The sequence below is a fragment of the Macrosteles quadrilineatus genome, unplaced genomic scaffold (genome assembly GCF_028750875.1).
Source record: "Macrosteles quadrilineatus isolate MER2022 unplaced genomic scaffold, UCM_ALF_1.0 Scaffold_10__1_contigs__length_6754688, whole genome shotgun sequence".
NCBI lineage: Eukaryota > Metazoa > Arthropoda > Insecta > Hemiptera > Cicadellidae > Macrosteles > Macrosteles quadrilineatus.
Genome location: NW_026542603.1, coordinates 168,932 through 183,935, shown reverse-complemented (window position 1 = coordinate 183,935; position 15,004 = coordinate 168,932). Strand labels below are relative to the sequence as shown.

General features: G+C 35.6%; 1 protein-coding gene across 1 annotated transcript in view; it reads left to right on the top strand.

The window, feature by feature from the left end:
• The window catches only part of LOC129004646 (uncharacterized), a 34,924-nt gene that overhangs the window by 7,398 nt on the left and 12,522 nt on the right, over window positions 1-15,004 (top strand). Inside the window, exons 3-5 of the mRNA XM_054433198.1 lie at window positions 5,365-5,484; window positions 8,668-8,832; window positions 13,265-13,427. Coding sequence (XP_054289173.1) covers window positions 5,365-5,484; window positions 8,668-8,832; window positions 13,265-13,427 — 448 coding nt within the window. The remainder of the gene's footprint in view (window positions 1-5,364; window positions 5,485-8,667; window positions 8,833-13,264; window positions 13,428-15,004) is intronic.

Below are 15,004 nucleotides of genomic sequence, written 5' to 3'. Positions count from 1 at the left end.
GACAGCGGTGGATATTCCTCCATAGACATCAGGTTGGTTGTTATTGTGGAGTCAGGTTGATGAGGAGCTCCTATACTGGCTTCCATGGAGAGCTGTGAGGCTACACCAGAGTCACTGGAACCAAGGGATGTCGGAGTCATGCTGTCCTCTCTAGTCAGGGGTGTAGCTGTTGTTAGGCTACTTGTCGCATCTGCCAGTTGAACATTTAGCAATGGGTCTTTGTGTTCATGGAAACTACTTTTTGAGTAGTATTCACTATAAAGCTTATTTACCAAAATCCTGTTAATGTAATTAATAAATGTAGTGTGTGAAAGTCCATTACGGAGGTTTTTCTTGGAGGTATCATCATAGGTCACAACAAGAACATCTGCTCCAGTGTATGATTTAAACTTTAATATATTTTCTACGAATTGGATTGGATGCACTCGGTCCCTAAGGCAACCCATGGCGGGACAGACTAGCATTCCCAGATTACGAGCTTTAAAATCTTTCATCAGATTAGTGAAAGCCATATCGTATGTATCCTTATAGTCTGAGAAATTGTTAGCATTTAGGTAGTATAGAGGTTTAGTCACCAGGCCATATACACTTGCTCCAGATGTTGTTTTCTGATAGGTTAAATGATCACTGCAATAATCTGTGCTTTTTGGCTTCCCAAATTTATCTCTAAATCTTGTTGCTACTCCTTGGGACATTTGCTTACTACTGTCCAGGTCGGCTGAGATGCAGTGTGCAAAAGCCACCTGCGCATCATTGCGGTACTGCTCTATGACCTCACTCATGTCTGCCACCTCTATGATCTGCACTGTTTTATGTGCAGAGACAATGGTTCTTCGCTTGTTAAATTCAAGGTTCAAGACATAATCTGCAATTCTGCGACTTAAAACTTGTTTACCTAGTTTGTTCAGGTGTTGGCCGTGCAAAGTAAAAAACCCCCTTTTGAAATCGCTTATATTAATCATATTGATATTTTGCTGTTTCAATTTATAATTTAATCTGTATATTTTTTTGTTGATTATATTATCCCATGCAAGGTCATGGCGATGTACTTGGGACACAAAGACAACATTGGTGTGTTCATTTGCTGACTTGAGATTCTTGTATAATTCAGGTATACAATCTTCAGGGTCTTGTCCAGTGTGACTAGTTTTACTGATGTCATTGGCTCCTGCTATTACCACTACTGTGTCATCTTTGGAGAAACCGTTTATTGTTTTCTTAGCCTCATTTATAACGTGGTTGGCTGTAGCCCCAGGACTACAATACACGAAAGTGTCTGTATTCCTTGGTAATAGGGATTGTATCAGACTGCTCAGATCTTTGCCATGGCTATCGGCAAACACATAGACTTTATTTTTGGTGCTATTATCGGTTAGTTTGCTTGTTTCTTGATGAGGTCTACTTTGCCCCCTCACAGGATTTGGTTTGGTGAGTTTTCCAACAGACCCTTGCTTTTTACTTCCTTGTTGTTTACTTTGATGTTTTTTTGAAATATTTGCTGTACAGTGTTCTTCATTATATTTTGTTATTATTGTCTCAGATTCATGAGGGGTTAAAGGTTTGAAACGATTAGACAGAGCAATAGGAAAGTCATTTGGTCTATTTGAATCTTGCTTTCTCTGTTTGGGTTTGTTCGTTCCTGGTTCCTGTACAGTTTGCCAACAGGAGCTGGATGGACCGCAGGGTGGTATTGAGGTGAAGGGTGTTGTGCTGAGGGTGGTGTTGACAGTTGTCGGAGGTGGGTGGAACATCATGCTCTTTAGGGTGTCAGAACTGATAGAGATATGATTGTTGTTGTGGAGCAATAAAGCTAGTTGTGCACGTTTTGTCAATAAATCACTTTCTTTTATATTATTCTGGCAGAAAAATTCAGGGGTTTCAATGAGTTTGCTAAAATTACCCTGGACAATCATCTGGATGAGAAGGTCTGTAAAAATAAGTAAGTACACACCGCAATCGACAGAGTTGAATTGCTGGGGGGAGGCCACTTCAACCACAGATTCTTCCTCTGATAAGTCTAAATATTTTGACATTTTCTTCGTAACCAGCTGGGCATGCTTTAAGTTATATTTTGTGCTTGAGTCGAAGTAAACAAAATTCTTTATGGCCTTTACATAAACCATTAGACTCCAGTGACTACCGCCCACTTGGTCAATAACCAGAGCATCGTTGATTGGAAAAAATATATATGACTTATCACGCATTTGGAGTGGTTGAATGACATGGTCTGTATCCTGCAGGCACTTTACAGCCTGCACCATTACAGGGTTCAAAAGCAGTATGTTTTCATTGGTTACTTTAGCTGTGAGTACATCATAGTACATCTGGATCGAATCATCTGTCAACCATTTAGATTCTAATATATTCATACAAATGGATTGGCGGTAAGGAGTATTAGTTTCTGCCACTTTCATTACTGGTAATGGTTTAGAAACCTTTTTGGTCTGGGAAATCCCTTTTGTAGCCGATATTGGTGTGATTTCAGAACTTGATTTCAGTTTTGAGCACGGTTCAGTCAAAGCTAATCTAGTCTTAATTAAATTGGACTTATTATTGTTGACAATCTTCAGTATAATCTTTGCTAAATATTAACAAGTGATGTTTTTCCTTTTGTACTGTATTTGTAATTTGCTAGTATACTGTGGGTAGTTGGCTTATTATGAACACATGCTACAACTTCAAGTCTTTTGTTTACTTTATCCTTGTTATTTAATTCATCCAACATGGTTACCTAGCAACCCATAAGACTTATGTTAAAAAAATGTGATTTTCAGTTTCATTTTTCTACGTAATTAGATTTTTGTTGGCAGTTCTAACTGCAGTTAACTCGTTTTTAGACCAGAAATAAACTATTTACAACATTTGAAGAAAATCGTCAGAGCCGTTTTCGAGATCTTATTTGCAAGCAAGCAAGCAAGCATACATACAAGCAAACATTGCTCGTATAAGATTATAGGATTTTACTGTTACTTGTTTTTGGTTCTTTATCTTGTTGCTAATTACCAAATTTGTTGTTCCCCATGTTGATTGTTAATTATTGTTGTTATTTATTTTTATATATTGATATATTTTTGATACATTCCTATTTATTAGGGTTTTTTAGTCAGGTCATCTTCATGTTATATATGACATGTATTATGTAAGTTTGAATGTAATGTCTTGCCATCATTGTATGTATGAAAATGGAGTTTTCCGTCTGTAAATAAATAATAATAAAAAAAAAACAAGTTGCATTAGCTTAGTACATACATCATCTTATCATAGCTTAGAAGTTACATTTATTATCAAACATACCTTACATGAGACTTACAACAGAGATTTACAAATTGGCTTACATAATGCTTTTAAAATTTATAAATAATAGCAGTCTTATAAATTAATATTTTTACAATAGCTAGCTTTCTTAGAGCTGATGTGAGTAAGGAATTCCTGGATACTGTAAGAGGTAAAATTTATCAGAAGAGATTTTAATAGTTTTTTTTTTTATTTTAGGCAATTATTTTGCCCTATTATTTAATGATAGCTACAATGGTTAAAGTGTAATTTTGATTAGTCTGCTTACATTTTTTTTTTGCACGGTGAATCCAAAAATGCAATCAGTTTTTGTTGGAAAGGCTCCTATAAGTGGCTGTAAAAGGAAGTTATTTATGAAACTTCACATTAGGTGTAGGGTGAACTTCAGTTTCATACAGGAGGCTAAAATCACTATTTGATCTCTTTGATAAACAGAAGTTATTGAGTTGTTTTTGTTTGTGTTGATTACCCTGTACCGGTACTTGATTTTCAGTTAAGCTGGTTCAAATTAAACTGGGCTGTTAGCCTTGCAAGACACTTTGCTACCTAACCTAAACTCAGTAGTGAGTTTTGATCATAATTACTTGGACTAACTAGTCTACACAGTTGAAACCACATCTCAAAGTCAGGGCCGTCTTTATAAAATGTGAGGCCTGGGGCAATACATAATTGCGAGGCCTTGTTTAATAATGCCAACCGGGGGGTGGGATAAGGGATACCATTATATGCATGTAAAATCAAGTTGTCTAACCATTTACTCTTGTTATTGTTAAATATTTAAACTAGCAAGTTCATTGGACAAGACTATTGGTTTCCAGCAGAGATCGATCAAGCTTACTTATTTGACTTCTGCTGTGCCTCTGATACTCTACAACCTTCAATGAACTTACTTCACTATCAGAGGGCGGTTTACTCACTTTATCCTCTGAATCATCTTTAAGAGAAGCATTTTCTTTCTTCAATTTGTCAAGTCGGGATTCAAGGTCTATAACTTTACCATTAACTATTTCCAACTAGACGTTTCATTTTGTTCCACCACAGTATCTTAGAAATGAAAATACTCATTGAGCTCAAGATTTTTGCAGTAGCCTATAACTTATAAATTTTTTGGACAAGACTTATCATAGACTTCACCCAGAGTTACAAGAAAATCTGATATTTTGTTGATCAAACAAGTAAGATCAACACCAGGATGGTTTACTAAAAATAATTAACTTTAGCTGAGAGTTCAAGCAAAATTTCTTCAGCATGACTGTCAATATTTACTTTTTCTGATAGCTGAAAATTCATCTTAAAATTTCAATAATAAGTTGCAGTTTAAACTAACAAACTTAATTCACATTCAATATTACATCAAAAACATAAAAGACCATTTAAGAGAATACCTGTGCATTCAAAGCTCCAAAGAAGTTGATGGTGTTGGCCGTGGGCGCGGCAGCTAGATAGAATGAGATTATTGACAGCCCCTTCAGTTTTTTGGACGGAAAACAGTATGCTTGAAAGCAGTGCAAGTTGTGTCTACTATACAGCACAAGTGGCTTAGACGACAAGCCGGGTAGCCGTCAGCGCGTTCTGATCTTGGTCAATGAGCAGAGTTGCAATAAACAGGGTTACGTCTCAGCGGGGAAATCAACGTTTGTTAGGTTGGTAAATTATTCGAGCAGCCCAGCATGTTCAAATTATGCTGCGAAGTATCTGCCTTGGTATCATTTGATAAGTTAGGTTGTGTCTATAGACGTTCTATGTTGTAGAGTTAGTCACATCACAAGTCCACATTTATGTACAGTACTTACAACGTGTTTGGCCATTTTAGCTTCAACGATAAGTTCTTTAAAAACTCTTTGAGACACTTGTTTACACCCTTATTAACTTAGTCTGCAACGGATTATATTCAGTAATAAAGCTGGAGCGACGTACGAAACAACCCCCTCATGTGGCCCAGTGCTGCCAACGAAACTAAAATGTTTAACCTAATGAAGATTTAGCTAGTACAATTATAGTGTAAAGACAATGAGGTACTTTTTTCCATATAAGTTACTTGCAAACTTAAATATTCCTTATTTCTTTCAGAAATCAAAGGTCCACTGAAAATTGTGAGAGGCGCCCAAGGACTAAATATTGTAGCCATGTACAAGGCACCTGTCCAGAAATCCGATTTGGGCAGAGGTTATGACCAGTTCCCACCAAAAGGTACATAAATTGGTTTACACAATTTTTAACTAAATTAAGCACTTTTCTAGAATTTTTTTTATCAGTGCCAACATTAGACCTGACCTATTAACTATAATTAATTATGACAAGAGTGTAAATCATGATTGTGACAATAACTTAGTAAGACTTAGTAGCCTAAGTAATAAAGCCATATTCACCCCATAAAACCACATGAAAGCCAGTTCACATTCAGAATCTGTATTGGAAATTTTCTCTGTAAGGTAATCCTTTATTAAACAATAATAGACTGATAGAACGAGTATGATAAATTTAAAAACAACACAATAATAGATCTGACAAATTGTATTTGTTTTTTAGCTTTTTTAAAAAACTTAAGTAAGTATGTGGAATTTGGAAGTTTTCAGAGTAAAAAATACAACAAAACTCATATTTACGCCATAATCCTCTATGAAAGCCTGTTCTCATCATCTGACCAGAGGATGCTTTCACTTTTCATGCTAGATAAGTCTTCACTCTCTTACATCCAGTCATATCAAAAGTGAAGTTTCATCAACAGTTTAGTCGCTTTTGATTTCATCCCGGGATGATAATTTTACCTATAGCATCAAGGGTTAAAGACACAATATAATATTTTGTTTGTTTTTAAAGCTCTTTAACACATCCAATAAACCCATGGAATTTTTAGATTAAAACTCATACAACCCGCTGTGAAAGCATGTTCTCATGACCCAGCCAGGATGCTTTGTGTATATGACATATCCAATATAATTTTACGTAAGAGAGTATTGTATTGTAATATAATTTGTAATTGTATGTAAGACACAACTCCACATTGTGTTCAATCTCTTACATAAAGTCATATCAAAAGTGGGGTTTTATCAACAGTAGTCACTATAAATTTCACTATAGGCCTACTATTTTTACCTATAGACTACCACCATAACTCTTCACCGGGGAATAAAAGACATAATTTACTGCTTTAATTCTAAAGCTCTTTTGAACACATCCACTAAACCCAAGGAATTTTTAGGTTTTCAGAGTATATAATTACAAAACTCATATTTACCCCATACGATATGATGCTTTGCCAATGATGCTTTTTGAAAGTCATCATATTGGATAAGTATTTACTCTTGTATACCCAGTTTCATTCTAAGTAGAAGTAGAGCAATAAGTGTTGTTGCATTAAAATAACATGTGAACCCTTTTTTACAATTTTCTTCACAACCCTTCATTAGACAATAAATGACATGAAATACTAATTTGTTTGTATATCATCCACAAAACCCTATGGAATTTTGATGATTTTACAGTCAAAAGTGACAAAACCCATATTTACCCCATACGACCCCTTAGGCCGGCCGCATACTGGTCAGACAAAACGTTTTTTGAGAAAACGGTTTTTTCAAAAGACGTTTTGCCGTAAAACAAAAATGTTGCATCTGTGTGCGGTAGTCTCAGACAAAAGACAAAAACCTGGAGGGAAAACAAATTCGGTCCGTTCCTTTGTAGAAAAGTGAAAACGCACTAACATGTGTTTATAATGTGCGTGGGGGGTTTTTATAACAATGAACGAGGAAGTGGAGCTACCCACTCCCGACGTCTTTTGACAAAACGGCCGGCCGCACACTGATCAGACGTTTTGTCGAAAGACGTCGGAAGTGAGTGGGCTACCATGCAGTTAAATGGAAGCATCACACACTGATGAGACAGAGGTTTCAGACGCGTTGTTTTGTCTGAAGACGTTTTTGGGCGTTTTTATGATCGCCTCCAATATTTCGTCTGAAGCCAAAATATGGTCAGACAAACAGTTCTGCGCATGCGCGGAGGGCGGATACAGTACAACTTATCCATAGTGTATATTGTAATAATTTTTCTTACAGCTAGTAGAAGTTTATTTTTGATTTATGCTTAAAATAATAAAAATGTTAATTCAATTTCAAATATTTCAACTTATTCCATATATTGTAATCATTTTCTTTACGGTTAGTAGTAGTTCGTTTTCGAATTATGCAGAAAATAATAAAAATGTTAGTTCAATTTCAAATATTTCAACTTATTCTATATATTGTAATCATTTTCTTTGCAGTTAGTAGTAGTTCATTTTTGATTTACGCAGAAAATAATAAAAATGTTAGTTCAATTTCAAATATGGCAGCTTATGCTTCCTTCCTTCGTTTAGTTCTGCGTTGTATAAAGTTCAACAACATATGTCCACTTCCTCATCCATTTTATTAACACCATACAGTCTCTGGCTTTTCACAACACTGGTCTATGGGTGACTGAATTTAGTTTTCCCTCCAGTTTTTGTCTTTTGTCTTAGACCACCGCACACCGACATTTTTGTTTTCCGACAAGACGTCTTCCGAAACAACGTTTTGTCGAAAGACGTTTGTCTGATCAGTGTGCGGCCGGCCTCACAAAACATGATCAGAAACACACATTACATAGTCATGTGAACATGGTGGCAGGTGAACATGAAGACGGTAAAACTATTGAGAATACACGTTATATAGCGGACATGTGTTAGCTAACCTCAGACAATGTTTTTAATCTCAGCGGGTAATTTGTTGTAATTTTTTTGTAAAATTCATATATAGGTATATATATATGTCTGTTAGCGCGATAACTCAAGCAAAAATGATCTGATTTTGATGAAATTTTGTACAAATGTGTAAACCTACGTTTATCCGAAACCGGCATGATTGGACTATTGAAACAGGAGTTTATGGGGCGTTTTATGGGGTAAAATAGGGTTTTCCCTTTTTTGACTCTAAAAACATAACATTTTGCAATTTCTTTCAAAACCATTTTGTGGAGCTTAACAAAAATATTTTGTATATTGAAGTGTTTTAGTACGGTTATTGATTACACAGAAAATTCAAATAATTGTAAATTTAAAATTCCCAGGCGAGGGTATTTACTATTTAGTAATTTTTTATTGTTCTATGCTTACTGGATTTTTCACAATTTTCCCGAAGGAAACAGTTTTAGCACTTGTTACTATTTAATGTCGATTTGTGTTTAGAGAATGCCATTAATTAGCCTAGTGACAACTAACTGGCATGTAGGTTCAGAAAAGATCCTGTTGGGATTTAATTACCAACTTTCCAAGTATAATTCTAACATTTTACATTTTGTTTTTAAGATAGCTTACTACCTTGACATTTGTACGTAATTCTATCCATCACTGTCATCTAGGTCTGATATCTTTTATGGGAACGACGGGAATAATAGCTTGGTTCTTCGGAGCTCCTTCACCCACCCACCTGGATTGCCTGTCCCTCAAGATCAATGACAACTCTCTGCAGGATTGCTTAGTCCGAGGGTCCAGAGGCTATTTGGCTGCGGTCGACGCACTTTCTGGTAAACTATTTTTTTATATAAGACAAGCTGTTGGCCCGTCCTATGTACGGGAATTGAGTAGTCGACTAAAACTGAAGTTATATCAATATTTCCATTTCTAATCCAAGCCAAGTTCGTGCGGTTAAACATTTACTGTAAACAAAAAAATGCCAAGATGAATTAAAACATGTAAACATTGTTATTTTCCTATTCTTTCTTTCAAAAAGTTGAACAGAAAAATAATTTGCATAAGCTTTTGTATGAAGATTCGGGGGCAGAGCCTCGATTTGTATGTACATCAGTGGTTACTTATTTCCTATAATCCTATAATCTTACTTATTTCCTATAATCAATGGCAAAATCAGAGAATAATAAACTAACCTGATAGATCTAAAGAATATTTTTATATTCAACCAGCTGTTAGTTAAAACAAATTATATTGCACTAAAACAAACTTAAAATTTTATAGACTGCTATAAAAAATAAATTAGAACATCTAGCATTTTACCATGCATATTTATTTAAATAGTCTGTCATCCTCTAAACCAATAAATGAACGTATCAATGAGTAAAAGAATAAGAATATATTTATTGTCATAACAGTACATTCTTTAACAACTAGCAAAGCTAGAACAGAATAGATGACATTGTCAATGCAGTAAAGTTATCATAATTGAGTACACCTAGCAATAAGTATCCAGAAAAAAAATTTATCAAACCTCACAAAAATCATTTTAAGAACATGAACTATCCCTTTACAAGTTGTTTTCTAAAACTTATCATTTAAAAATGTGTCAACTAAATAATACATTTTTTTTATCAAAAAATCCTTTAACTTTTTTCTAAAGCCGTTCTCCTCTATTATTTCCTTCAACTCGCTGGGTAGTGCATTGTACAGTTTCCTCCCCATATATTGTGGTGTCTTTTCAGATAGTGTCAGACGGTGTCTTGGATACTGAAAATTTGCTTGAAATCTAGTTTCATGATGGTGCCTATGCTGAGTTTTACTTAAAATTTCAAAATTATTTTTAACAAACATAAGACATCTTAAAATATATAGGCAGGGAACAGTTAATATACCAAATTCTTTGAAAAATTGTTTACATGACTTTCTCTTTGAGGCGAATGTACTTTTTTTGGACCTTATAGCATTACATCTATCTATATAAATAAAATTACAATTTTTTATGTACATTGCTTAGAATCATGCAGTTTTTGGTTATTTTTACATTTCATAGCCTAAGAAAGCCGAAACGAGTCTTATCTCAATTTATCTGTATATCTGTTTGTCTGTCCATTCTGTGACTCCGTCAGTGACGCCAAATTGTCATTTTATGCGGCCTACTCCTAGAAAACTAGAGTACCAATCAAGGTTCTAATCATTTTTCTGTATTTACTGGATTGGTGAGAGTGTCTTGGGCTATAAAAACGTGGCCTCGCCTCTTTGAAAACAAAATAACGAACCATCAAAAACCCAATTTTGTTTGATTTTTGTCAAAATTTCTCCCAATGTTTCCTATTACATTTGATGAAATAACGATCAGCTGTTTGGATTAGTTCTCACTTCTAGCTGTCACTGATATGTTTACATTAAAAGTTGTTTACAAATACCACAACCATTTTTGATCAAGTTTTGTTAGCACATCCAAACCAAGTGAGATTAGAAACGTTGTGCCTTACTTAACCTGTTTAATTAATCGCAAGTGCAATGAGTGTTCTTGAGTTTTTATAACCGGGGAAAATACCGTGAATCAGTGTTGTATTAGTGCTGGGAAACTTACATTTTTTTAATCGTCGTCACCAATGCTTACAAAAAGGTTTCCGCACTCATTTATGGCCCTTCAAAGACAGTTGTGTAAAGTGCAAAGTAAAAAATCACAACTGCAGTGGGTGATCGTGGATGTTGCTGCAATCTTGGAAGAACTTTCTGATTTCACTGTGATCGTAACAGAGGTTTAACTTACAGATGTAGCTAAACTCGCTTTTCCAAAATCGATTAGAGATTACGTAATATTTTATAAGAAACCTTTGTTTGGATAAAGGTGGTTTCTTCAAACTGTCATTAATATGTTAACATTAAAAGTTAATTACAAATAATGCTATTAATGGGAAATAACTTTGATTTTCGAAAACTTAAAAAAAAAATAAAACCAAGTGAGATTATAATAACTACGGTACTGCACCACATCAAGTGAAAGTTTTTTTGAGGAAACCATAGGGAGTTTTTAAAGCTTTACGTTGTTAACATACATGTTACATGTTTTGTGGCCTGTGTATTTATTCATTTATATATTTGCCAACGGATTAACACAAATAATACAGGTTGATTACATAGAAAGTTTGAATTGTTCTTAAGTACTATAGTTCTTTTCATAAATGTAAACGTTGGTTTATGGTACTGCTACTTTTCCTTAGAACTGGTGGTAGCAGTAAGAATCATTTTTACGTACAAACACATCACTATTTACAACTATAGTTATCGTTAGTGCTGCACCTTATTTCTTATTAAATTTAATTGATGTCTTACTGTATAATTTTTGCGTTTCTGTCTGGACTCCAAAATGTTAGTTTATCCTATGAAAATGATCAAACATTAGTGAACGATTTTTTTAGAAAACCATCATGATTTTTTAAAGCTTGGCGTTGTTAACGTATAAATGTTTTGTAGACTGTGTATTTATTTACTTATTTATATATTTGCCAAAGGATTTACACAAATTTTACAGTTTGAAAAATCGACTATCATAAAATTTGATGACAATATCAAAACTTTCAAATAATTATTTTGTTTGTAGACTACTTTGCTTTGGTTAGGCCCCTATTACACGAGGTAGCCTGGCGACGTCGCCAGCGGCAGTAGCTGGCGACGCACTGGCCACCAAACCTATAACCAGTTGAGTAGCCAGTTGAGTAGCCAGAATTTTACCGCCGTGGCGCCGTTGTTGTGAGTGCTTGTCTTGCACTTGTACTTGTTATGAGCGGTGTTTACAGTGAATAATGAGTGATTATAAGTATCTTCTCCTTCTGTTACTTCTGAAGAAAAGGAGGCAAAGGAAGAGAAAAATGTACGTTCATCCAATGCTTAGTGCAAGAGAATCAAAATGGTTATATTACACCCTTTTTGATGAGCTCTGTGCGGACAATAAAAAATGTTTCAATTATTTTCGTATGTCACAATCCAGTTTCTTCGAGTCATAAAGGATGATATAGACATTTTATCAACTGAAGTGAACAATTCACACACTCACAACACAACAGAACGCAACACAACAGTGTGCAAGTACCCCCGTGATATGAACTAACCGAGTGGCGACGTAATACTGGCGACCTAGTGTAATAAGCTCCATATGCTACAACGCAGCGTCTCCAATATGGGTAGCCAGTGGCTACCACAGTGGCGACGGGGCTCGGTAGCCAGTCGGTCGCCAAAGTGTGGCTGCGTCGCTGGCTACCCTCGTGTAATAACATCCATAAGAATCAATGCCCCATGACAAGCTGAGTAGCCAGTTTGGTCGCTGGCGACGTCGCCAGGCTACCTCGTGTAATAGGGGCCTTAAAGAGTAGCAAATCCCTTAATTCAATTCTGTATTTGTGTGTGTATGTCTGTTGGTAACACATTAATGTCCTTATTTCTCAGTGTTTCGTGGAAAAGACAAGATCACCTTTGTCAATGAAAATTTCAACCCGAATAAAGTGTGCAGTAGTGAGGTTGAGGTGGTATTTTCAGTGTGAAAAGTAACTTTCAATTACAGGCCTACATTAGGGCTATGCGTCATATATCTATAAAGCAAGTCCTTTTATCATTAGATATAAAATATGGACTAACACGATCGGGTGACATTTAATTGCGAAGCATTCGTTTTGGCTTTGAAACTGTCAGATATTGTATTTGCAAAGGTTTATGTATTCCTATACAGTAGTAGTTTTGGCTGCATATCTGGGAAAATGCACACTAAATATGCAAACCAACTCCTGTTTTGAATATAAGCTTTCAACTTACTACAAGATTCCTGTACGTAGAACGGGCAAATAGTTAGTATACCGGTACTATAAATAAGTCAATCCTATGCATGTCATTATTATCCAAATGCTGAATTTGTGTCACACAAGCTTAATGTTTACAAAATGGTTTTATACCAAAAGCTAGTGTAGAATGTTAGCGTCGGCAAGACAGAATCTTTGTTACCCTTTATTTGTTGATTAGTCAAGGTTAAGGGATAAGGGTATCCATGTAAATTGATATGTAAATGGTATGACAAGGTTGATAGTCATATGACACATCAAAATAAAGCTCAGAGAGTGTAGAGAGTGTACAATTATTGGTATGAACAAAAATTCCTTAAGGGTTCTTGCCCACAAACCGATTTCCACATTTAACTTTTTTATTTTGGAATTTACATTCCATTTCTTTTACATGAAATATTCACTCCATAAACTTGTCTGTGTGTTAAAGGCATTTTTAAGTGGCGTGCAGGCGCGAATAAGTTCCGATTGGTGGATGTGTCATTCCCCGTAGTCACGCCAGACTTGAACTACGATGGATATCACGACTTGGCTGTTACGACGAGAAACAAGCAAAACAGCCAGTTCATCGCTATCATCTCCGGACAGACAGGGTTTGTATGGATTAGAGTTGGATAAGGTTAGGCCTCTTACTTAAACGACAATAAAACAGAGAGTGCATTTTAAGGCGAAGACTGGTAAAGGATGTGTCAGTGTTGAAAGGATGAGATGATAGCTTTGTTAAGCCCCGTTCACACGGGGCGAGTTTACAAGCTATACGCCGGCTTTTTTACACGCAGCTAGTAAAATAGCTCAGTGTGAACGACGTACTCGCTCAAAAGCTGCTTGTAAAAAAGCTCTGGAAAAAGTTGACGGTGCCGCTACTTTACACGCCAACTCGCCAGCTTTTGCGCGAGTAGGCGTGTAAAGTAGCCCAGTGTGAACACAGTTGCTTGTGCTTGTGCGCTTGTTACTCAAAGATGTTGGAGGATTTGGTTCAAGCCAGCTACTGAGCGAGTGGAAAAAGCATCGTGTGAACAACTACAAGCGCACTTGCCGGCATCTTTCTACACGTCTGCGAGTTGGCGAGTGGACAAGCTCCGTGTGAACAAATACAAAGCACACTCGCCAACTCGCTGGCTTCTTACACGCTGGCGTGTAGCTTGTAAACTCGCCCCGTGTGAACGGGCCTTTAGTGACTAAGATCAGCTGATTAAATGGCCAGGACTATATATTAGAAGCACAATGATCAAAGACAGCTGGGTCTGGGTTTAAACCATCAAAACCTACTGACTTTTCTCAGCATCGAACATCTGACTTGCTGACCTCCTGATTTCTCACCGAACACTTTATCCATTCTTCTATCCAGCTTTATAATACTGGTGGTTAGTTATTTACATTTGATCAGATAAATAGATTTGAATCTACATTATTAATAAAGACTATAGCTGGTTATATTTTGTAATTCTTAAAAACATGTATTGTTAACATTTTATTGAATTAGTTAAAATAAAATCAAAGTATTTGCTTTATTTTGCGGTTTAAAAGTTTTTGTTTTACTGAGTAGCACTTTTTGTAAGATTTAAATAAATTTAAACTCAAGATATTTACACTATTCGTAGCGGTTTTAAGATATATATTTCACTACGCAACTAAATAACAGTATATACGGTACTGTATTAGTCATATTGACTATTGTTTAATGTGATGGTAATATCATTGACTATACACATAATTGACTTCAAATGTAATGTAAAAATTGAAGCAAAAAAAGTGGTGCAATCTGTTGCTAATGACAATATTCTGTGTAAATTGATCATCAATCAACTGTTTCCTATGATACTGCATTGATTTTAATTAATATTTATATACCCCAATACACTAAGTACTAGTACCCTCTGACGAGCATTACGGCCTGTTTTTTCGTGTGGCCTTGCACCTGGCCTCTCCTATCACTTTATAATTTTTTATGATAGGTTCTCTGATAGGTTTATGATAGAATTGTGCTGTATGATAAAAATTTAATCCATCACATGAGAAAGAAAATTTAATGAGCATTTCTCAATTCCCAACCTTGGCGTCGCCTTGGTCTTTAGACTTGAGATTCTGTCAAAAAGAGTCACTTTAGGCCCTACTGATAAAATACACAAGGCCATACTGAACAATCATAAAGCTTAAAAAATACAGCTAA